The sequence below is a fragment of the Saccopteryx bilineata genome, chromosome 3 (assembly GCF_036850765.1).
Source record: "Saccopteryx bilineata isolate mSacBil1 chromosome 3, mSacBil1_pri_phased_curated, whole genome shotgun sequence".
Taxonomy (NCBI): Eukaryota; Metazoa; Chordata; class Mammalia; order Chiroptera; family Emballonuridae; genus Saccopteryx; species Saccopteryx bilineata.
The window spans coordinates 175277156-175302968 of NC_089492.1; the positions used below are offsets into that span (position 1 = coordinate 175277156).

General features: G+C 39.2%; 1 protein-coding gene across 1 annotated transcript in view; it reads left to right on the top strand.

Annotated features, from left to right (window-relative positions):
* The window catches only part of MBOAT1 (membrane bound O-acyltransferase domain containing 1), a 132770-nt gene extending 108940 nt beyond the window's left edge, over positions 1–23830 (top strand). The window contains 1 exon segment of the mRNA XM_066268298.1: positions 22013–23830. Within this exon segment, the coding sequence (XP_066124395.1) occupies positions 22013–22133 (121 nt within the window). The 3' untranslated portion in view covers positions 22134–23830.
* The last annotated feature ends 1983 nt before the right edge of the window (positions 23831–25813 follow it).

Sequence of the window (25813 nt, forward strand, 5' to 3'; positions counted from 1 at the left end):
TGTCTTCTTGATTCAGTGTCCCCTTAGCCATTATGAAATGGTCATTTTTGTCTCAGTACTTTTGCTGTCTTGTAGTCAGCATTATCAGATATGAGTATTGCTACGCCTGGGTTTTTTTTGGATGTTATTTGCTTGGAGTATTGTTTTCCAGCCTTTCACTTTGAATTTGTTTTTATCCTTGTTGCTTAGATGTGTTTTTTGTAGGTAGCATACGGTTGGATTTTCTTTTTTAATCTATTCTGCTACTCTGTGTCTTTTTATTGGTGAGTTTAATTCGTTTACATTTAGTGTAATTATTGACACTTGAGGGTTCCCTATTGCCATTTTATAAATTGCTTTCTGTTAGTTTTGTATCTTGTTTGATTCTTCTTTTTTGTTTTTGTTTGTATTCCATACTTCTTTCCTCTGTTGCTACCTTTTTTAAGTCATGTGCTTCTGTGGTAGTTGTTTTCAAGTGTGGTTACCATTAAGTAATGAAAAGGGTACTTACCATATTCATTGTAGTACCCTATCTTATGAGTGTTTCTGCACTTCATCATTCATTGCTACTGTTAATCTCCGTCCTCTCCCTTTTTTTTGCTTTTGTTGTCACAGTTTAAATTTGGTTTTATTGTGTTCTTGGTGTAGCTTTTATTTGTGGTTTTGTTTTGTTTTGTTATTTGAATCTGGTTGGAAAACCTTCTTTAGTATTTCCTGGAGAGGGGGTTTTCTGATGATGAATTCCCTCATCTTTTCTGTATTTGTGAATGTTTTTATTTCTCCTTCGTACTTGAAGGATAGCTTTGATGGGTATAGTATTCTTGGCTGAAAGTTCCTCTCTTTCAGGGCTTTAAATATTGGGGTCCACTCTCTTCTACATTGTAAAGTTTCTTCTGAGAAATCTGATGATAATCTAATAGGCCTTGCTTTATATGTTGTATTCTTCTTTTCCCTGGCTGCCTTGAGAATTTTTTCTTTGTCATTGGTTTGTGCCATTTTCATTATGATGTGCCTTGGGGTAGGTTTGTTGTGGTAAAGAAAACTTGGTGTTCTGTTTGCTTCTTGAATTTGAGGCTTTAGTTCTTTCCACAGGGTTGGCAAGTTCTCATCTATTATTTGTTTGAATATATTCTTTATTCCATTTTCTCTCTCTTCTCCTCTGATATACCTATTATTTTTATGGTATTCTGTTTGATGGAGTCAGACAATTCCTGTATGGCTTTGTCATTTTTTAAAATTTTTCAATCTCTCTCTTCTTCTCTGTTTTGCCTCAAGTTGTCTTCTGTGTCACTAATCCTACCTTTTATCTGGCCTGTTCTATTAACTAAGCTTGTTACCTCGTTTTTTATTTCATGAATTGAGTTTTTTATCTCCATTTGATTTGTTTTTATAGTTTCAATTTTCTTGGTGATATATTCTTTGTGTTTGTTGAGTTGTTTTCTGAGCTCCCTAAATTGCCTTTCTGTATTTTCTTGTATATCTCTGAGTATTTTTTAGGACTTCTATTTTAAATTCTGTCATTTATCTCCAAGGTTTCCAATATATTAAATTTTTTCTACATAGACTTTTCCACATCTGTGTTACTTCTCTATCTTTTGTATCTATGATATTCAATTTCCTTTTTCTTAATGACATCTGAGGGTGGTCTTGTTGATAGCAGTAATGAGTATTAATAAAGAATAAAAAGTAAAAAAAAAAGTAAAAAAAAAAGTAAAAAAATGGAAAAAATTTTGGAAAAAAAAACCAATAATAGTTTATTATTCCCCCCCCCCCTTTTCTTTCTTCTCTTCCCCTCCTCTTTCCTCCTCCTTAAGAAAATATCATGATGAACTGTGAATTATATTATGCTAAATGGAACAAAAACTGCCTATAACGGAGAAGTGTTTAAGGATCAAAAAAGGAAGTAGGGACCCACAAAATGCAAAAAAAAAAAAGAAAAAATTTAGGTCAAGTATAAAATGATTTTCTTGTAAGTGATGGTCGACTAAGAGATATAATGACAGGGATAAGAGGGAAACAGGAAAAAGGAAAAAAATACTATTGTATTAAGTGGAGCAAAGACTAAATACCCTGGCCGGTTGGCTCAGCGGTAGAGCGTCGGCCTAGCGTGCGGAGGACCCGGGTTCGATTCTCGGCCAGGGCACACAGGAGAAGCGCCCATTTGCTTCTCCACCCCTCCGCCGCACTTTCCTCTCTGTCTCTCTCTTCCCCTCCCGCAGCCGAGGCTCCATTGGAGCAAAGATGGCCCGGGCGCTGGGGATGGCTCCTTGGCCTCTGCCCCAGGCGCTAGAGTGGCTCTGGTCGCAGTATGGCGACGCCCAGGATGGGCAGAGCATCGCCCCCTGGTGGGCAGAGTCGCCCCTGGTGGGCATACCGGGTGGATCCCGGTCGGGCGCATGCGGGAGTCTGTCTGACTGTCTCTCCCTGTTTCCAGCTTCAGAAAAATGAAAAAAAAAAAAAAAAAAAAAAAAAAAAAAAAAGACTAAATAGAATGGATATCCTGGGTTGGGAGGAAGGCTAATGAGTTAAAAAGCGAAGTATAAAGCACCCAAAATGCCACAAAAGAACCACTTGAGTCCCAAATTAAATAATTTGTTTGTGATTGAGGATTGAATGAGAGGAAAAGTAAAAGGAGAAAAGAAGAAACTAATAGATAGGGAGAAATCAGGAAAAGGGGAAAAAGAAAGGAAGAAAAAAGAAAAAAAACAAAAAGGGAGAGAGAGAGGAGAGTTAAGGGTTTTGGGAGTGACGTCACGGAAATGGCGCTGTGAGCAGCGCATCCGACAGCTCTCCCCTAAATCACAACAAATTTATCAACTAGAAACAGAAAAATTTATCCTCGGAGCATTCCGGTGTTCCACACAAACTGATAGCGAAAGGACTGTTATCACTTGAATCTGAGAAACTAGGGTGTGGAGGAATCGACCACAGGGACGTTCTTTCAAACCGCAAGGAAGTGCGCCTGTGGTGAGTCAGCCCTTATACTTGGGAACCGCGAGCCGCCGCGAGTGGAGCGGCCGCCGCGAACCGCCGCCGCGAGCGGCCGCCACGAGCCGCTGCCGTGAGCCACTGCGAGCCGCCGCGTGCGCGCCCGGTCCGGTTGAGCACCGCTGACGTTCCCAGCGGCCCGCACACTGCGAGTGGGGGTCGCCCCAGTCGCGCGTGTGCCTTGGGCATTCCACGCGCCCAGGGTGCCCTGCTGGCCCACACACCCAGGGGGCTCTATTATCCTGCGCCTGGTGCTGTCCAGCTGCCAGCAGCGGGGCGAGCGGGAGAGGCTTGGGAGATTCTCTCCGTGGGTGGGGCACCTCACCCAGCCATTCAAGCTAACAATCAAGCGTTGGGGGAGGGGCGCACACAGGCAGCCTAAAATACCTTCGGAAGCACAGCTGCGACCCAATCACTGAAATTAGCTTAACCCATGAAATCTGCGCACCCTCGGTTCTAATTGATAAGATCTCTCTCAATTCAGCGTTCCAAGACAAGAGGCGTGATATTTTTTAGTGCCTCTCGCTAAAGGGGCGGGGGCAACTTCTGATTAATAGAGCCTCCATATTTAGGGATAAACGCTAACAAGAAGGACTTGGCAGATAATAAGGTCTATACTACACTAGTCGTAAGCAGAGACTAGTGCCTCTTCTTCCCTGCAAAAACAGGCTACAAAGTGTGGAAAGCCTGGGTTGAGAGGTCCAACTAAATGCTAGGCGCTGAACAGTCACCTTGACAACAATTGACTCCCACCCCCGCCTGATTACACTGGAGGCCCTGACTGTCAGAGCCTCTCCCAAAGCCTTGCACTGAGGAGGGATAGAGTGGGGATTTCCCAGCTCTTTGAGCCTCTTACTCCCCAGGCAGAAGCAATTGCAGCCTTATAGCTGGATCACCAGGCTGCTAATTCAGAAAGGGGGGACTAGGAGAGAGAATCCAGGAAAGCAAACTCTTTCATCGTTGGACCCTGCAAATGCCAACAAGCCTTTACTTCCAGCAAGACTAAAGCCAATTATATGACATTGCCATAGAATCTCATCAACTGCAAATCCCTACCTAAGAGTGACACAGGGGCAGAGCCTGGGGTACAGAGTCACCGACCAGGAAGAGGGAGAGAAAAGAAAAAGGAAGAAGTTAACCTCTCAAAATCAAGAAAAACCCACAGACTTTACAACTTGATCCACTATTTTTGTTGTTGTTGTTGTTGTTGTTGTTTGTTTCTTCTATCTTTTTGCCTTTATTTCCTCCACCTCGGTCCTTCTATTCTCTGCCCATCTTATGCTTCCCCTTTCTTGAACTACACTACCCATGAGTTTTGCATTTTATTTTTCTTCTTCATCCTCACCCTCCTTTAAGGTTATACTCCAAAACACTTAACTCTCACTCTCTCCTCTTTTTTTTTTTTTTGTCTTGCTTTATTTTGTTTTTTTCTCTTCCTATTTTATTTCTTCCTTCGTTTTTCTCTTTTTCTTATTTTTTCCTTTCTATTCGTTTTTTCTTTTCTCATTTTACTTTCCTCCCATATAATCCTCAATCACGAACAAATTAGTTAATTTGGGACTCAAGGCTTTTTTTTTGGCTTTATTTCTCTTTTTTGCTTTTGTTTTTATTTTTTTTTCTTGTTTGTTTATTTTTGTGGCATTTTGGGTCCTCCCAACCCAAGGTCTCCATTGTATTTAGTCTTCGCTTCACTTAATACAACAGATTTTTACTTATTATTTTTATTTTTTCTTCTTTATTATTCTTTTTTGGTCCTTTTTTCTGGTTCCCTCTTATCCCTCTCATTATATCTCTTAGTTGACCATCACATACAAGCAAATCATCTTATGCTTGTCTAAGATTTTCTTCCTTTTTTTTTTTTTTTTTTTTTTTTGCATTTAGTAGGTCCCTACTCCCTTTTTTTTGCCCCTTGAACTCTTCACCCCAAATCAGGCCCTCCATTATAGGCACAATATTTCCCTGAGGAGGGGAGAGGAGGGAAAGAGAAGAGAGAAAAAAAGGGGGAAATAATAAATTATTACTGTTTTTTTTTGTGGGGTGTTTTACCTTTTTTTTTTTTTTTTTTTTACTTTTTACTCTTTATTAATTCTAATTAGTGCTATCAATAAGACCACCCTCAGATGCCGATAAGAAAGAGGAAATCGAATATTATGGATACAAAAGAAAGAGAGGTAACACAAATAGATGTGGAAAAATCTATGGAGAAAAGACTTAACATATTGGAAGCCTTGGACCTAAATGACAGAGAATTTAAACTAGAAATCTTAAAAATACTCAGAGAGATACAAGAAAACACAGAAAGGCAATATAGGGAGATCAGAAAACAACTCAATGAACACAAAGAATATATTACCAAGGAAATTGAAACTATAAAAACAAATGAAACAGAAATGAAAAACTCACTTCACGAGCTGAAAAACGAGGTAACAAGCTTAGCTAACAGAACAGCCTAGATTGAAGATAGGATTAGTGAAATAGAAGACAAACAACTTGAGGCACAACAGAGAGAAGAAGAAAGAGACTCAAAAATAATAAAAAACGAGATAGCCCTACAGGAATTGTCTGACTCCATCAGAAAGAATAACATAAGAATAATAGGTATATCAGAGGGAGAAGAGAAAGAAAATGGAATGGAGAATATACTCAAACAAATAATAGACGAGAACTTCCCAAGCCTGTGGAAGGAACTAAAGCCTCAAATTCAAGAAGCAAACAGAACACCAAGTTTTCTTAACCCCAACAAACCCACTCCAAGGCACATCATAATAAAGATGACACAAACCAATGACAAAGAAAAAATTCTCAAGGCAGCCAGGGAAAAGAAGAGTACAACATATAAAGGAAGGCCTATTAGATTATCATCAGATTTCTCAGCAGAAACTCTACAAGCTAGAAGAGAGTGGACCCCAATATTTAAAGCCCTGAAAGAGAGGAACTTTCAGCCAAGAATACTATACCCATCAAAGCTATCCTTCAAGTATGAAGGAGATATAAAAACATTCACAAATACAGAAAAGATGAGAGAATTTATCAACAGAAAGCCCCCACTCCAGGAAATACTAAAGGGTGTTTTCCAACCAGATTCAAAGAACAAAAGAAAACAACACCACAAGTAACAGCTCCACCAAGAACACAATAAAACCAAACTTAAACTGTGACAACAAAGGAAAAAAAGAGGAGAGGATGGAGATTAACAGTAGCAAAGGATGATGAAGTGCAGAAATGCTTATAAGATAGGGTACTACAATGAATATGGTAGGTACCCTTTTCATTACTTAATGGTAACCACCCTTAAAAAAACCACCACAAAAACACTTGACTTAAAAAAGGTAGCAACAGAGGAAAGAAGTATGGAACACAAACAAACAAAATCAAATGATCGAAAAACAAAAGAGAAGAATCAAACTAGATACAAAACTAACAGAAAGCAATTTATAAAATGGCAGTAGGGAACCCACAAGTGTCAATAATTACACTAAATGTAAATGGATTAAACTTACCAATAAAAAGACACAGAGTAGCAGAATGGATTAAAAAAGAAAATCCAACTATATGCTGCCTACAAGAAACACATCTAAGCAACAAGGATAAAAACAAATTCAAAGTGAAAGGCTGGAAAACAATACTCTAAGCAAACAACACCCAAAAAAAAGCAGGCGTAGCAATACTCATATCTAATAATGCTGACTACAAGACAGAAAAAGTACTCAGAGACAAAAATGGTCATTTCATAATGATTAAGGGGAAGTTGAATCAAGAAGACATAACAATCCTTAATATATATGCACCAAACCAAGGAGCACCAAAATATATAAGACAGCTACTTATTGACCTTAAAACAAAAACTAACAAAAATACAATCATACTTGGAGACCTCAATACACCGCTGACGGCTCTAGATCGGTCATCCAAACAGAGAATCAATAAAGATATAGTGGCCTTAAACGAAATACTAGAACACCTGGATATGATAGACATCTACAGGACACTTCATCCCAAAGCGACAGAGTATACATTTTTCTCTAGTGTACATGGAACATTCTCAAGAATTGACCATATGTTGGGCCACAAAGACAATATCAGCAAATTTAGAAAAATTGAAATTGTACCAAGCATATTTTCTGATCATAAAGCCTTGAAACTAGAATTCAACTGCAAAAAAGAGGGGGAAAAACCCACAAAAGTGTGGAAACTAAACAACATACTTCTAAAAAATGAATGGGTCAAAGAAGAAATAAGCGCAGAAATCAAAAGATATATACAGACAAATGAAAATGAAAATACGACATATCAGAATCTCTGGGATGCAGCAAAAGCAGTAATAAGTGGAAAGTTCATATCACTTCAGGCCTATATGAACAAACAAGAGAGAGCCGAAGTAAACCACTTAACTTCACACCTTAAGGAACTAGAAAAAGAAGAACAAAGACAACCCAAAACCAGCCGAAGAAAGGAGATAATAAAAATCAGAGCAGAAATAAATGAAATAGAGAACAGAAAAACTATAGAAAAAATCAATAAAACAAGGAGCTGGTTCTTTGAAAAGATCAACAAAATTGACAAACCCTTGGCAAGACTCACCAAGGAAAAAAGGCACAGGACTCAAATAAATAAAATCCAAAATGAAAGAGGAGAGATCACCACAGACATCATAGATATACAAAGAATTATTGTAGAATACTATGAAAAATTATATGCCACCAAATACAACAATCTAGAAGAAATGGATAAATTCCTAGAACAATACAACCTTCCTAGACTGAGTCATGAAGAAGCAGAAAGCCTAAACAGACCAATCAGCAGGGAGGAAATAGAAAAAACTATTAAAAATCTCCCCAAAAATAAAAGTCCAGGCCCAGACGGTTATACTAGTGAATTCTATCAAACATTCAAAGAAGACTTGGTTCCTATTCTACTCAAAGTCTTCCAAAAAATTGAAGAAGAAGCAATACTTCCAAACACATTTTATGAGGCCAACATAACCCTCATACCAAAACCTGGCAAGGATGGCACAAAGAAAGAAAACTACAGACCAATATCTCTAATGAATACAGATGCTAAAATACTAAACAAAATACTGGCAAACCGAATACAACAACATATTAAAAAAATAATACATCATGATCAAGTGGGATTCATCCCAGAATCTCAAGGATGGTTCAACATACGCAAAACGGTTAACGTAATACACCATATCAACAAAACAAAGAACAAAAACCACATGATCTTATCAATAGATGCAGAAAAGGCTTTTGATAAAATACAACACAATTTTATGTTTAAGACTCTCAACAAAATGGGTATAGAAGGAAAATATCTCAACATGATAAAGGCCATATATGATAAACCATCAGCCAACATCCTATTAAACGGCATAAAACTGAGGACTTTCTACCTTAAATCAGGAACAAGACAGGGTTGTCCACTCTCTCCACTCTTATTCAACGTGGTGCTAGAAGTTCTGGCCAGAGCAATCAGACAAGACAAAGAAATAAAAGGCATCCATATCGGAAAAAAAGAAGTAAAGCTATCACTTTTTGCTGATGATATGATCCTATACATCGAAAACCCGAAGGACTCCACAAAAAGATTATTAGAAACAATAAACCAATACAGTAAGGTCGCAGGATACAAAATTAACATACAAAAGTCCATAGCCTTTCTATATGCCAACAATGAAATATTAGAAAACGAACTCAAAAAAATAATCCCCTTCACGATTGCAACAAAAAAAATAAAATACCTAGGAATAAACATAACAAAGAACGTAAAGGACCTATATAATGAAAGTTACAAAGCATTGTTAAGGGAAATCGAAAAAGATACAATGAGATGGAAAATTACTCCTTGTTCTTGGAAAGGAAGAATAAATATAATCAAAATGGCCATATTACCCAAAGCAATATACAAATTTAATGCAATTCCCATCAAAATCCCTATGAGATTTTTTAAAGAAATGGAACAAAAAATCATCAGATTTATATGGAACTATAAAAAACCCCGAATAGCCAAAACAATCCTAAGGAAAAAGAATGAAGTTGGGGGCATTACAATTCCTGACTTTAAACTATATTATAGGGCCACGATAATCAAAACAGCATGGTATTGGCAAAAAAATAGACACTCAGACCAATGGAACAGAATAGAAAGCCCAGAAATAAAACCACATATATATGGTCAAATAATCTTTGATAAAGGGGCCAACAACACACAATGGAGAAAAGAAAGCCTCTTCAACAAATGGTGTTGGGAAAACTGGAAAGCCACATGCAAAAGAATGAAACTCGACTACAGCCTGTCCCTGTGTACTAAAATTAATTCAAAATGGATCAAAGACCTAAATATAAGACCTGAAACAATAAAGTACATAGAAGAAGAAATAGGTACTAAAATCATGGACCTAGGTTTTAAAGAACATTTTATGAACTTGACTCCAATGGCAAGAGAAGTGAAGGCAAAGATAAATGAATGGGACTACATCAGAATTAAAAGTTTTTGCTCAGCAAGAGAAACTGATATCAAAATAAACAGACAGCCAACTATATGGGAACTGATATTTTCAAACGACAGCTCAGATAAGGGCCTAATATCCAAAATTTACAAAGAACTCATAAAACTCAACAACAAACAAACAAGCAATCCAATAAAAAAATGGGAAGAGGACATGAACAGACACTTCTCCCAGGAAGAGATACAAATGGCCAACAGATATATGAAAAGATGCTCAGCTTCATTAGTTATTAGAGAAATGCAAATCAAAACTACAATGAGATACCACCTCACTCCTGTTAGATTAGCTATTATCAACAAGACGGGTAATAGCAAATGTTGGAGAGGCTGTGGAGAGAAAGAAACCCTCATTCACTCTTGGTGGGACTGTAAAGTAGTACAACCATTATGGAGGAAAGTATGGTGGTTCCTCAAAAAACTGCAAATAGAACTACCTTATGACCCAACAATCCCTCTACTGGGTATATATCCCAAAACCTCAGAAACATTGATACGTGAAGACACATGTAGCCCCATGTTCATTGCAGCACTGTTCACAGTGGCCAAGACATGGAAACAACCAAAAAGCCCTTCAATAGAAGACTGGATAAAGAAGATGTGGCACATATACACTATGGAATACTACTCAGCCATAAGAAATGATGACATCAGATCATTTACAGCAAAATGGTGGGATCTTGATAACATTATAAGGAGTGAAATAAGTAAATCAGAAAAAAACAAGAACTACATGATTCCATACATTGGTGGAACATAAAAATGAGACTAAGAGACATGGACAAGAGTGTGGTGGTTACCAAGGGTGGGGGGGGGGGAGGGAGGACATGGGAGGGAGGGAGGGAGAGAGTTAGCTGGAGGGGGAGGGGCACAGAGAACTAGATGGAGGGTGACGGAGGACAATCTGACTTTGGGCGAGGGGTTTGCAACATAATTTGATGACAAAATAACCTAGACATGTTTTCTTTGAATATATGTACCCTGATTTATTAATGTCATCCCATTACCATTAATAAAAAATTATTAAAAAAAAAAAAAAAAGGGTTTTGGAGTGTAACCCTCATGGAGAGTAAGGAAGGAGAAAAGAAATACAATGTAACACTTATGGGTAGTGTAGTTTAAGAAAAGAGAAGAATAAGATGGGCAGAGAATAAAAGGACCAAGGGGGAGGAAATAGAAATAATAATAATAAATGCAAGAAGATGAAAGAAACAAAAAAATAGTGGAACAAGTTATAAAGTCTGTGGATTTTTCTTGATTTTGAGAGGTTAACTTCTTCCTTTTTCTTTCCTCTCCCTCTTCCTGGTTGGTGACTCTGTACCCCAGATCTGCCCCTGTGGCATGCTTAGGTAGGGATTTGCAATTGATGAGACTCTGCAGCAGTGTCATATATTTGGCTTCAGTCTCCTTGGTAGTCAAGGCTTGTTAGCGTTTGCAGGCTCCGACAATGAGAGAGTCCATTTTCCCAGAGCCTCTCTCCTAGTCTCCCCTTCCTGAATTAGCAGCCTCATAATCCAACTATGAGGCTGCCGCTGCCGCTGCCTCTGCCCGGGGAGTAAGAGGCTCAAAGAGCTGGCAAATCCCCCCTCCATCCCCACTCAATGCAGGGCTCTGGGTAAGGCTCTGGTAGTCAGAGCCGCCAGCGTAATCAGGCGGGGCTGGGAGCCAATTGCTCTCTAGGTGATTTTCTATGAGCCTCCAGGCCTGTTCAACATGCCTAGCACTCTGTGGGACCACTCTCCCCAGGCTTTTTACACTTTGTTTGTAACCTGTTTTGGCTGGGAAGAAGATGACCTAGTCACTGCCTGCAGTATAGGAGGTCTTAACATCTGCCAAGTCCCTCTTTTTAGCATATATCCTTGAGTATGAAAGCTCTGCCAATTAGAAGTTGCCCCCACCCCTTTAGCAAGAGGCACTAAAATATATCATGCTTCTTGTCTTGGATCACTGAACTGAGAGAGATCTTGTCAATTAGAGCCGCGTAGGTCAGTTGGGAGGTGAGCAGACTGGGTTAAGCTAATTTCAGCGATTGGATCCCCCTATCTGCTCCAGAAAGGACTGCAAGCTGCCCGCACACCCCTCCCCCAACGCTTGTTAGCTTGAATGGCTGGGTGAGGCGCCCCACCCTCCTAGAGAAGCTCAGGCATAGGGAAGTTTGCTTTGGTGCAGTCCCTGCACGTCACTGGCAGCTGCTGCTTGTGGCGCGCGCGGGTGGTTGCTCGTGTGGGCTCATTCACCACAGGTATACTCTTTCCTCGGCTTGAACGAACGTCTGTGCCCTTAGCCTCCCCCCCCGCCCCCCCCCCCGTTCGAAGTGAAAGCAGCCTTTGCTCAGGTTAGTGAGAAAGGCAGAGTGTTTCTTTGTCCGACTTATTTCCTTCAGGGTTGAATATATATTTAGTCAATTTTTCGCTCGATCCTACCTTTGCCTTCAGTGTGTGGACCTTCCATATGCTCCAAGGATAGATTTTTCTATCTCTGGTTGATTAACTTGTTGAAATTTTGGGGAGATTTGTCGGTCGCGCTCCTCACGGCGCCATTTTTCTGACGTCATCTTTCAAATGCAGTGGAAAAGAAAAAATTTTGTAGGACTCACTTTATTGAAATATTCGCTGTATTACAGTGGTCCAGACTGAACTTGCAATGTCTCTGAGGTATGCTTATATATACAATTTAAATTCTTTATCTAGATCAACTCTAATGTTTAATAGAAGTTTCTACAATGACAGAAATGCCACCCAATACATTAACCACATGTCCATTGAGCATTTGAAATCTGGCTAGCGTGACTGAGGAACTTAAATGTCAATTTTATCTAATTTTAAATTATTTGAATTTTAGCAGCTACCTATTGCCAACAGCTATTATAGATTGTGTCTCAAAAGTGTTTTCATAATCTCTTAAGAGAATCACGGAATTTCTTTTAAGACATTAAAGCTGTGTGGTCTTTTAGTGGAGGTGGGTCTGGTTGCATTCCAGATCTTTTCCTCTCTCTGGGATAATTTCAATCACTGGCAATGAAACACAGCTGCATGCATATCCATTTCTCAGTATGTCCTTCACTGTTTAACATTTCAGTTTCAGATGTGTTTCATTTTTGTCTTACCAGTTTTCAATCTATAGTGACTTCAAAACTTAGCTTTAAATTTCTCAGTCTAACTTGTTTCTTTTTTTAAAATTTTTTTATGCTGCAACTAAGAGTTGAGGCTTCTTTTTTTTTTATAAGACTTTATTTATTCATTTTAGAGAGGAGGAGGAGGAGAGAGAGAGAGAGGGAGAGAGAGAGAGAGAGAGAAGAAGAGGGGAGGAGCAGGAAGCATCAACTCCCATATGTGCCTTGGCCAGGTAATCCCAGGGTTTTGAACCGGTGACCTTAGCATTCCAGGTCAACACTTTATCCACTGCGCCACCACAGGTCAGGCCTAACTTGTTTCTATAACTTGTAAATGGGCCCAAGTGAATGCTTAAATGTCTAGTAGTCCTTGTTTATTTACAAGGCATACATTCTAATACCCCACATGGATTCCTGAAACTGTGGCAAACACCAAACCCTGTATATTCTACAATTTTTCCTAAACATAATTATTTCTTCATCTAAGAAAAGCACTTTACAGCTTTTCTTAGGCATATCGGAATTGCCAGCATCATTACTCTTGTGCATCGGTGCCTTTATTAAGTGTAATTAGGGTTCCATGAGTACAAGCACTGCAATACTGTGACAGTTGATCTGATAACTAAGAGGGCTACTAACAGGTGGGGAGTGTCTGCAGCCTGCAGACGCTGGACCAAGTGATGCGTCACATCCCAGGCAGGATGGAGTGGGATGGTACAAGATTTCATCGCACTGCTCAGAACTATGTGCAATTTAAAACTTATAAATGTTTCCATGGACTATTTCTGGGCCACTGCTGACTACAGGTAGCTGAAGCTGTGGATAAGGAGGGGGACTACTATGTTATGAAAGAGCCTGACTTAGTCCACTGGGGCTGCTAGGACTAAATCCTTAGACCCGTGGCCTAAACACAGACACTGATTTCTCACAGCTGGTGAGGGTGCTCTTCCTGGCTTGCAGAAGGCTGTTTTCTCACTGTGCCCTCATATGGAAGAGGGAGAAAGAGAATGAGGGGTAGGGAGAGGGTCACGGAGGAAGACAGAAGAGCAGAGAAAAATGTAGAGAAACAGACAGTGAGAGAGGAGAGACAGCAAGAAAGAACAAAGGGACACTGAAGAAGAGACAAAAACCAAAATAGATTGAGAAAGAGAGAGATGGAGCTTGGAAATACTGTGGTTTTGTTCTTTTTTCTCTTCAAATAAGGGCACTAACCCTGTCATGGGGGTCCTAGTCTAATAGCTTCATTTAAATGAAATTACCTCCCAAAGGCCATTTCTCTGAATACCCTCACAGTGGGAGTTAAGGCTTCGCAATGAATTTTGGGGGGACATAAACAGTCCATAGAAGAACCTTTACATGAAGCAGTTTTATAAAGCAAATTCTTATACAACTAGATAACACTTAAAAAAAATTCCAAGTGTAAGAATGTTAGAATTTGTGTAGAAATTTTTATAGATTGTAAACTTCTTGAGTGTAGGTATAATGCCCTATTTATCCATGTATCGGGAATACTTAGTTCAAGTCCTAGCATGCCCAATAAATGTGAATTGAGCTTTTCCATAAAGAAGAAATTTTAAAATTTAAATAAATATTGAATGTTAGAAAAGGTTACTAAACCTTACTAGGGGACTGAAATTTTTTTATTACTAAAATATTTGGCTTTAATGTAATTGCTTCAGTGTACATTTGGTCACATATGAACAATTAAGGCAAGATGCAAGAATAAAGTGTATTTTAAGTGAACAGACTTTGAAAGCTAAAATTGCCTATAGCTAGGGTTTGCCTGTGAGAATCCTAGTTTACACTTGTTGAGCCAGCATGTTTAGAAATAGAGCCCTTTTTCACTCACATTAATGTCCTTGTTTAGACAGTACATTAGATTGTCTTCCTGTGGGTCTTCACCCATCTGCTATTAAAATATTGGTACTTCTCTGATGACTTGTGGTTAAGATGGCAGAGTAGGTAAACACAGTGTGCATCCCCTCCAGTGACTCCATCAAAATTACAACTAAATTGTAGAACAACAATCACTGAGAACCTCCTGAAGACTAGTCTTATAACTAAAGATGTAAAATATCTATAATGTGACTGGTAGGAGAAGCAGAGATGTGGAAAGGCCAGGTCCTGCACCTACAGTGTGGCAATTAAGAATTGGAAGGGATATTTCAGTTGTGGAGGTCCTCATTGAGGAGTTAGGGGACTGGGACCATTCACCTAGGAAGAGAAGTCCCCATGACATCTGTGGGGATTGCATCTGAGTGAGACAGTGGGCTGCTAGAGTCCTGGGCGCTCCTCTTGAGGGTCCCATGCATGGACTCTCTCACTCATGAGCTCACCTGCTCCTGCTTCCAGTGTGGGGACATACAGTGGAGGAGCTCGATTGGCTAGATTCAGAGCTAACTTGACTCATAAAGGAACTGGAAAGGAACAAAGACCAAAGTAAATGGAAGAAAATAATAAAGATTTAGTGGAAATAAACAAAATAGGAACTAAATATCAGAATGAGAAGATCATTGAAACAAGTGCTGGTTTTTTGAAAAGAGAAACAATTATATTTAGAACCTTTAGCCAGACTCATTAAGAAAAAAAAAGAAACAGAAAAAGGACCCAAATAAGAAAAGAGGAAAAGTGACAACCTATACCACAGAAATACAAAGGGTTTTTAAAGGAAATAATACAAACAATTATTTGCAAACAGATTGGACAACCAGAAAGAAATGGGTAGATTCATAGAAACACATCATCTCCCAAGTCTGAATCTGGAAGAAACAGACTGATTACTAATAAAGAAATTGAATCAGGAATGAAAAAACTAACAAACAAAAGCTCTGGACCAGTTGGCTTCACAGGTGAATTGTTCCAAACATTCAAAGAAACATTAATGACTATCCTTCTCAAACTACATAAAATTTGAAAAGTAGGGAAGGCTCCCAAATTCTTTTATGAGGCCAGCTTTTACTCTGGTACCAAAAACAGACACTAACACACACACATAATATTATATTATAACCTATAATATATATTATATTACTTATATAGTACAGTTATGAAGTGTTATATAATATGTAGTATATATACTAATATACAATATATACTAATATATATTATGTAACATATAACAATATCGCTCATGAATACAGATGCAAAAATGCTCAACAAAATATTAACAAACCAATTCAGCAGTACATTAAACATATACACAATAATCAAGTGGGATTTGGCTCCAAGATGCAAAGTTGGTTTAATAATGCAAATCAATTAATGTGATATATCACATGCACATAAGGGAAGATAAAAATCATATGATCATATCAATAGATGAAGAAAAAGCCATTAATAAAATATAGCATTCATTTATGATAAAAACTCAGCAAAGTGGGGATAGAAGGAACATACTTTAATACAGTGGTAGTCAACCTGGTCCCTACCTCCCACTAGTGGGCATTCTAGCTTTCATGGTGGGCGGTAGCGGAGCAACCAAAGTATAAATAAAAAGATAAATTTAACTATAGTAAGTTGTTTTATAAAGATTTATTCTGCCAAACTTAGCGAAAATCCGACATAAAGTACTTGGTGAGTAATTATTATTATATTCTTTAACTTGCTGTAACTCTGCTTTATAACTTTTATAAAGTAAAGTTACTTCCCTACTTTATAAATCACCATTACTGTAGAACCAGTGAGTGGTTAGAAAATTTTACTACTAACAGAGATACAAAAGTGGGCGGTAGGTATAGAAAGGTTGACTACCCCTGCTTTAACATAATAAAGGCTACCTATGGCAAATCCACAGCTAACATCATATATAAGAGTAAAAAGCTGAAAGCTTTTTTCTTTCAGATCAGGCACAAGACAAGGATGCCCCCTTTTATCACTTTTATTCAGCATGGCATTGGAAGATCTAACCACAGCAATCAGGCAAGAAAAAAGAAACGAAGTGTATCTGAATTGGAAAAGAAGAAGTAAAACTGTCATTATTTGCAGATGCCAATACCAATATATAGAGAACTCTAAAGATGCCACAAAAAACCTAGAACTGATATATGAATTTAGTAAAGCAGCAGGATACATTTTTATGCACCAATAATAAACTATTAGAGAAATTAAGAAAACCCATTTTTAATTGCATCAAAAAATAAAATATCTAGGAAAGCTCTAAGACAGGGGTCCCCAAACTACGGCCCGCGGACTGCATGCAGCCCCCTGAAGCCATTTATCCGGCCCCCACCACACTTCCAGAAGGGGCACCTCTTTCATTGGTGGTCAGTGAGAGGAGCATAGTCCCCATTGAAATACTGGTCAGTTTGTTGATTTAAATTTACTTGTTCGTTATTTTAAATATTGTATTTGTTCCCGGTTTTTTTTGTTTGTTTTTTTTTGTTGTTTTTTTTTTTTGTATTTTTCTGAAGCTGGAAACGGGGAGAGACAGTCAGACAGACTCCCGCATGCGCCCGACCGGGATCCACCCGGCACGCCCACCAGGGGAGACCAGGGGGCGATGCTCTGCCCCTCCGGGACGTCGCTCTGCCGCGACCAGAGCCACTCTAGCGCCTGGGGCAGAGGCCAAGGAGCCATCCCCAGCGCCCGGGCCATCTTTGCTCCAATGGAGCCTTGGCTGCGGGAGGGGAAGAGAGAGACAGAGAGGAAGGAGGGGGGGGGGTGGAGAAGCAAATGGGCGCTTCTCCTATGTGCCCTGGCCGGGAATCGAACCTGGGTCCCCCGCACGCCAGGCCGATGCTCTACCGCTGAGCCAACCGGCCAGGGCCCGTTTTGTTTTTTTTACTTTAAAATAAGATATGTGCAGTGTGCATAAGGGTTTGTTCATAGTTTTTTTTTATAGTCTGGCCCTCCAATGGTCTGAGTGACAGTGAACTGGCCCCCTGTGTAAAAAGTTTGGGGACCCCTGCTCTAAGACATTGAAGAAGACACAAATAAATGGAAGAATATACTGTACTCGTACATAGGAAGAACAATCTTAAAATGTCACTACCATTCAAAACAGTTGACATATTTAATGCAATCTCTGTCATAACACCAATGGCATTTTTTTAAAGATTTTATTTATTCATTTTAGGGAGAAAAGGGAGAGTGAGAGAGAGAAAAGGGGGGAGGAGCAGGAAGCATCAACTCCCATATGTGCCTTGACCAGGGAAGCCCAGGGTTTTGAACCAGCGACCTCAGCATTCCAGGTCAATACTGTATCTACTGTGCCACCACCAATGGCATTTTTCACAGAATAATTATAAAATTTATGTGGAACAACAGAAGACCCGGAAGTGCCAAAGCAATACTGAGATATAAGAAGATGTTGGAGATATCACACTACCTGATATCAAACTTCAGGACTACATTATATAAAACAGCATGGTACTGGCATGAAAAAAGACACATAGATCAATGGAACAAAATACAGAGCCTAGAAATAACCCTATTCCTATATGGTCAATTAATCTATGACAGAGAAGGCCAGAACATACATTGCAGTAAAGACAGTCTGTTAAATAACTGGTGTTGCATAATCAGATACATGCAAAAAAATGAAATGATCTCTTTCTTACACCATACACAGGAATAAACTGAAAATGGATAAAAAACTTAAATGTAAGATCTGAAACCATAAAAATCCTATAAGAAAATATAGGCGGTAAACTCTGACATAGCTCTTAGCAATATTTGTTTTGGAGATGTCTCCTTGGGCAAAGAAAACAAAAGAAAAAATAGGCTCTGGCCAGTTGGCTCAGCAGCAGAGTGTCAGTCTGGCGTATGGAAGTCCTAGGTTCAATTCCTGGCCAGGGCACACAGGAGAAGCACTCATCTGCTTCTCCACCCTTCCCCTTCTCCTTTCTTTCTACCTCTTTCTGCCCCTCCCACAGCTAAGACTCCATTGGAGCAAAGTTGGCCCGAGCGCTGAGGGTTGAGCATCGCCCCCTGATGGGCTTGCCAGGTGGATCCTGGTTGGGTGCATGCAGGAGTCTGTCTGCCCCCCCTCACTTCAGAAAAATACCCAAAAAAAATGAAAAAAAAAAAAAGAAAAAATATAGGACTACATCAAACAGCAAAATGGAAAGACAACCTACTAAATGGGAGAAGATAACTCACCAGTGATATTCAAAAAGGGTATTGAAAATACGTAAGGAATTGATACAACAGCAAAAAGAAAAATTTTTTCAATGAAAAAGATGGGCAGAAGACCTCAATAGACATTTCTCCAGAGAGAACATATACATTGATGGCCAATAGACATATGAAAAAATAATCAGCATCACTGATCATCAGGGAAATGCAAATAAAATCACAATGAGACAACCTCTCACGCTTGTCAGAATGGCTATCATCAATAAATGAAAAACTAGTGTTGGCAAGAATATGGAGAAAAGGGGAACCCTCCTTCACTGATAGTGGGAAGACAGATTGGTTCAGCCACTGTGGAAAACAGTATAGTGGTTCTTCAAAAAAATTAAAAATAGAACTATCATATGACCTAGCAATTCCACTTCTGGGTATCTGAAGAAATTGAGAACAGTATTTGAAAAGATACCTGCACCCCTATGTTCATTTCAGCATCATTTATAATAGCCTAGGACAGCTTCAAATTCCAGCTCCCACCTTTTTCTCCCACCTCCTTTAATCAGGCATTCTTCTTTTATTGCCTGAAATGTCTTACATTGCATTGCTTTAAAAAAATTACCACCTGAAAGATACATTATGAGGAAATGATAAAGAAAAATGTAAAGATGACAGATAAAATTCCTGCTATTCTCTCTAAATATAACCGCTGTGATTATTCAGTGCTCCCTCCCACACATACACTTGAAGACTTTCTTTTCCGATACTGAACTGAATGTTTTCTCATTTGAGGTTTTTTTTGTGTGTGTGTGAGAGAGACAGAGAGAGGGACAGATAGAGACAGGAAGGGAGAGAAATGAGAAGCATCAATTCTTCATTGCAGCACCTTCGTAGCTTAGTTGTTCATTGATTGCTTCCTCATATGTGCCTTGATGGTGGGGAGGGTGGGCTACAGCAGAGCAAGTGACTCCTTGCTCAAGCCAGCGACCTTGGGGTCATGTCTGTGATCCCATGCTCAAACTGGTGAGCCTGTGCTCAGGCCGTGACCTCGGTGTTTTGAACCTGGGTCCTCCATGTCCTATTCTGATGCTTTATCTACTGTGCCACCACCTAGTCAGGCTTACTTGTGATTTTACCTTAATACTTCAAGATGCTTTTTTCTTTTCAATAAACTACTTCTAAATCAGTAAAATAACAAACAAAAAGAGATACCATGTATGAAGAACACAGAGTTTCTAAGAATAAAACTTTCACTGATTTAAGAACAAAGTAATTGATCTTTTCTCACCATGCTCAAATATTAGAAGTTGTGTCACTGTGGACCAGAATGGTGTCTGAAGAAAAGAAAGGGCTCCGACATGGAACTCACTTAAGTTAGGGAGATGTGTGTCTTAGTTGTTGACTCGTATCAGAGTTGGTTTTGTTGGTTCTGGAGAGGACTATGGCTAAGTGTGCATACATTCAGCACCGGCCACTGTGGCCAGTGTGTATAGTTCATGGGAATGTCTGAGCATCATGATATGAATCAAGGAAGCCACAACCATGGACCGGGAGCCATGGGCATCTGTGGCCTGAGCTGGGACCTGGACCAGCAGTGATGTCAGTGCAGAGTCAACGGGCACTTGGGTCTCTGCTCAGCAGCAACATCAAAATCAAGAGCAGTCAGAAGCCACATCTAGTATTTGGAACAAAAAGTGATTGTCTTTCAACTAAATTTGTTTCTGCAATTCTCTAACAATTTTGGAGGGAAGCTTGTAGAAGCTGCCTTCACGCCTGCATTCACAACCCCTTCCTCAGCCTTCAGAGTCCATCACTTTATAGTCCAGAATAATATCTGCATTTTTAAGATCCTGAACTTGATCCATCTGCAAAGTCCCTTATGGCAAATAAGTTAGTATATTCACAGGTTCTGAGGCTTAGTGTGTGGGTATCTTTAAAGGGGCATTATCCAGGTTACCATATGTATAGTGGCTGGTAGAATTTTAAGAGTAACAACAAGAATAAAAGTTCAGCGAATATAAAAAAAAATTACTGTTACTCCTGTATTTGTTTTATTTTCCATTCCCAAGGGAAGTGGCAGTGAATTTGCCTTTTTGTAAATTCTAATTTAATACTTTTGTACATTGTAAATAGTAAACCCTTATCGAAAGAATTGAAGTTATATTTACTTCTGTTAGAGCTCTTGGCTATTCTGTATACATCTTCAGGGAAGTTTAGGGGATATGTGAATTATCTGATTGTAATGTGCCTGACCTTTTGATCACAGACGATGAGGAATGATACATAAATCAACAGTGGGGGGTTTCCTACCCTTTTAATATTACCATATTTCTCCATGTATAAGACACACCTTTTTCCGAAAAATTAGGGGTCTAAAAACTGGGTGCGTCTTATACAGTGGTTGTAGATTTTTTTTACTTGCATTTCCCACTTTTTCATGCTTGTTATTGCACTCATTGTTGAATACACTGATTCGACATCAGATATAGATGAGGACAAGCGAATGGATGGGAGTTTTGAGAGTGTTGAGGAGCTGTATGAATTTTATGATGAATACAACTTTGAGTTCAATAACTTTATATAATACATTTTTTTTTCAAATTTCGGGCCCTGATATTAAGGTGCATCTTATACATGGGAGCGTCTTATACATGGAGAAATACAGTATTTTCCTTTGATCTTCAAAAAGCATTGGAGAATGTAGTTCAACTTTTCCAAACTGATATAGAACAGTTGAACAAATGCACCTAGTTTTAATGTCTTGCATTTATTGATATGCATAGTATTTGAGTGTCTACATTGTGCCGAGTACCACGCTTATGCAATAAAAGTCTACAGCCTCAGAAGCGAAACTTGTTTCTTATTAGTTTGGATGAAAGTTATTTATAGAGTTATGAAGTTTTCAAAACTTGGATTTTTCTGGCTCCTAATACACCCAAGAGGAACCTTCTACACTCGAGCACATTTGCACAAATGTCAATTGCATTTGTGTGTGGGGATCATGGTATAGTGTTTGAATTTGGTCCTTTGCATCTTTATACTTTGAATATCGGGGTGTTCTGGCATTTGTGGGGTTCTCTTAATTTGATTACATTGACAAGTAAATCATGCCACGTGTCTATTCACAGACAGGTGGCTGGGTTCTCTCTGCCTGGTTTTGTAGTTGGGTCCATCTCTATCCTGATCCCTCACTGAAAGGGGTATCTGTGGGGTGGCTGAGACAAGCCTTAGTTCAGACCATCCTCTCCTCCTAAAGCAATGTCTTCTGTCTCCAGACTGCAGATGATGTAGCATGTTCATGTGACGTTTCCCACTTGTGTCCTTGTTTGAAATATAACTTGTGTATGTTTTTATTTCTAGGTCCATGTACTTTTATATACACATCATAAGTCTCCTGATAATAATATTCCTGCCAATCAGACCACAAGCTCCCATTCAAGGGCAGCCCCAGAACTCGGTTAATAAGAGAAAAACAGACTGATGTCTCTGGGAAAAGCTGGATATGGCAAACTGCAAAGCATTGGAAAGAGGAGATGAAAAGGCTCAAGCATTCTTCAGTGACTTAGAGGCAATGTTTACAATGCATTTTTTAAAAATAAAATTGCAGGGAGTAAATCCTTTTTGTACCTCTAAATCAGCCATGTCCAGTTGATCTGTTTTAATATTTTATAGGACATTTGAGTGGTGCAGAGGTGTGTGGAGAAGGTACCAGAGTTGCAGAAAAGTTCGTCCTGGGCTGCTGGTTCTTTGCTCTTCTGGCATGCTTTCCAGCCACTGCTGTGTGGATGTGGGGACCAGACAGTGGCTCCAAAGTTAGGAGGTGATTGCTGAAGACTTGGCATCAGTTTCTGAACCTAAAATAGACTCACATATGGTTGTTCCATGGGAAGCCAAAAATCCTTTGACTTGTGATATTACTGCTTTGAACACAATAACTACACTCAGAAGACCATGGAGGAGCAGGGTCATGGAGGGTGTTTTCAGGGTACTGGAAACTGTACAAGCCAGGACTAACTGTGAACACTTGAATGGACTGATGGTTAGTCATGCTCTAAAGTCAGCTGCTTTTCTTTTTCCAGGGATGTATCTTTTTTTTTTTTCTGAACTGAGCCAAGATTGTAAATCAGGCTCCTGTACACATATACCAGGAGTCTAGGAGGGGCTGCTTTTCTACAGATGTTTTCCCACTTCATATGCACTATCTGCTTGCCCATGATGGCCCTGAGAAAACACTCCAGAGTTCACACTGTTAAAGGCAATAGAATGTCTTCTAAAGAAAGAATTTTTTTAAAAAAGTAATTTAAAGTTATATTAGAAGTTTAGTAAGAAAATATTTTGCTCTTTTCTCCCCTGATTTTATAGAGGTATTAGTATTTATGGCCATGCCTGACCAGGCGGTGGTGCAGTGCATGGAGCATCGGACTGGGATGCAGAGGACCCAGGTTCGAGACCTCGAGGTTGCCAGCTTGAGCATGGGCTCATCTGATTTGAGCAAAGCTCACCAGCTTGGACCCAAGGTTGCTAGCTTGAACAAGGGGTTACTCGGTCTGCTGTGGCCCCATGGTCAAGGCACATATGAGAAAGCAATCAATGAACAACTAAGGTATCACAACAAAAAACTGATGATTGATGCTTCTCATCTTTCTCTGTTCCTCTCTGTTCCTATCTATCCCTCTCTCTGACTCTCTGTCTCTGAAAAAAAAAATTCATGGCCATGAGGGCTTTTCATTTTTCCAGTTTCAGAGCTGACTAAATCTGACTCTATTAGTTCAGTTATCACATTGGAAAGCTAAAACTAAAAGTTTCCTATCTTTGTTATGAATATGCTGTGGGTCCTTCTGGGGACTTCTGTTGGGTAATACTCTACATGGGAGAAAGAAACATGGTATTAAATTTGATGGAAAGTAATAATAATGATAATAAATTATATGCTACAGCACCCTCAATCAAATGCCTTGGGAGCAGAAAATTTGATCAAATCATATGGTTAAAAATTAGTTTCCTATTGAATAAAAACTCTTTCTATGTAAAGGAAATACTTCTGAACAGAAGAAGTGTTTTTTGTTTGTATCAGTAGAGATAATATTCTGAAGTGTGTGTGTGTCTTAACAAATGTGCACAAACAAGGTTTTACTTGTTGAAAATTTGAGCACTATAAAATGTTCAGTTTGTCCTCTGTGTCAGGCACTTGGTGTTTTGTTTTTGTTTATTTGTTTTTTTGGTGTGATTTCGGTCTTCATTCCCAACTTTGCAAGTCATGTACTCCCATTTTACAGATGAGGAAACAGAAGCAGGGAGATGTTTGCTAACTGCCTCCATGGGCACAGAGTTGGTGGTAGAGCTGAGATTTGAATCCATGGCTGTCCCAAGAAAGCGGCGGGCTGCTATAGGTGTTTGGCTGGGGCTCCTCTTAGATCAATAAAATGGGAAACAGAGTACTTGCCCCTTAAAGCATTTCCACTGCCTTGTTACTAGGGGAGAGTACCAAAACCTGAACTATTTCTTATGTGAAATAGTGGCAATTAAGAAGTGGCACATTGGGCTGTTAATTACTCTACCAGAGTTCAAAACAGTGGTTATAAGAATGCTCAATAAACTTAGGGGAAGAATTGATGAACTTCATGAGAATTTCAACAAGGCAACTGAAAACACTGGAAAAATGTACTCAGACCTGAAGAATTCAATAAGTGAAATGGAGAATACATGAAAGGAAATCAACGACAGATTAGATGGAGCAGAGAATTGAGTTAGTAGTCTGAAAAATGAGTGGAAACACCCAATCAAAACAATAAGAATTATTATTTTTTAAATGAGGATAGTTTAAGGGGCCTCTGGAATGACATCAAACCATACCAACATTGGTATCATAGAGGTACCAGGAGGTGAAGAGAGAGAGCAGCGATTGGAATCCTATTTGAAGAAACAATGAAATAAAACTTTCCTAACGCAGTGAAGGGAGCTAGACTAAGACCAGGAAATTTAGAGTCCCAAACAAGATGAACCCACAGAGGCCCACACCAAGATACATCATAACTAAAATGACAAATGTTAAAGACAAAGAAGGAATCTTAAAAGTTGGAAAAGAAAAGCAGTTAGTTGCCCACAATGGAGCTCCTATAAGAGTGTCAGCTGATTCCTCAACAGAAACTGAAGACCAGAAGGAAGTGACACCAAATACTCAAAGTGATGAAAAGCAAGAACCTACAATCAAAGATTACTCTATCTGGGAAGGCTATCATTTAGAATTGGAGAGATAAAAAGAGTTTCTCAGAAAAAATATAAAGGAATTCATCACCACTGAAGCAGTATTACAAGAAGTGTTTAGGTAAAAAAGAAAATATCAAAAATATGAATAGGAAAACATAGGAAAGAAAAAATTTTCAATGGTAATGGCTGACTGCTTTTACTGTTTTTCAACCAAGTATAAAACTAATTACAAAGGTTTAAAGGCAAAGGTAGGAAGACCATGTATGATTACAACAATAAGGGATATATAAAAGCACACACACAAGAGAAGTAAAAAATAATAAAAGCAAACATGGAGGGGTGATTAAAAAGTGTAGTGATTTTAGAATGTTTTAACTTAAGAGACCATCAACTTAAAATAGTTTGCTATAGGAGACAAGATGGCGCTGGAGTAGGCAGACGTACCAACATTCACCTCCCAGAACCAAAGTGGATTATAGAATAATTTTAAGAACTATCATCTGATAAAACCAACTTTGGACTAAACTAAAAGGACTCTTCAACCAAGGAACACTGAAGAAGCCACACCAAGACTGATAGGAAAAGTGGAAATGCGGAGAGGGCTGCCCAGCTCCCTGAAGCGAACGGCAGCCAGGAGAGGCTCACATGGTGGGAATTGAGTTTAGCAGAGAGGGTAGGGTCCTGAGCCCCAGGAACAAAGCCCCAGCCTGCAGCCCCAGAGCCCAGAAGAGGCGTAAGGACAGTACTTAGTTTGAAACAAGTCAGGATACTGTTTGTGAGAAAGAGACTGATTTCTCAGACCCAGGATCCTTCTTAAAGGGACCGCACAGAAAACCTCTCTCACAACAACTCACCTCGGGCTCCAGGGGACAGGGAGAGAGGAGAATACCAGAGTAGCAGGAAGAGAGTGTAATCTAGGAGGCACAGGGAGAAACCTTATGGGAGACAGCCACC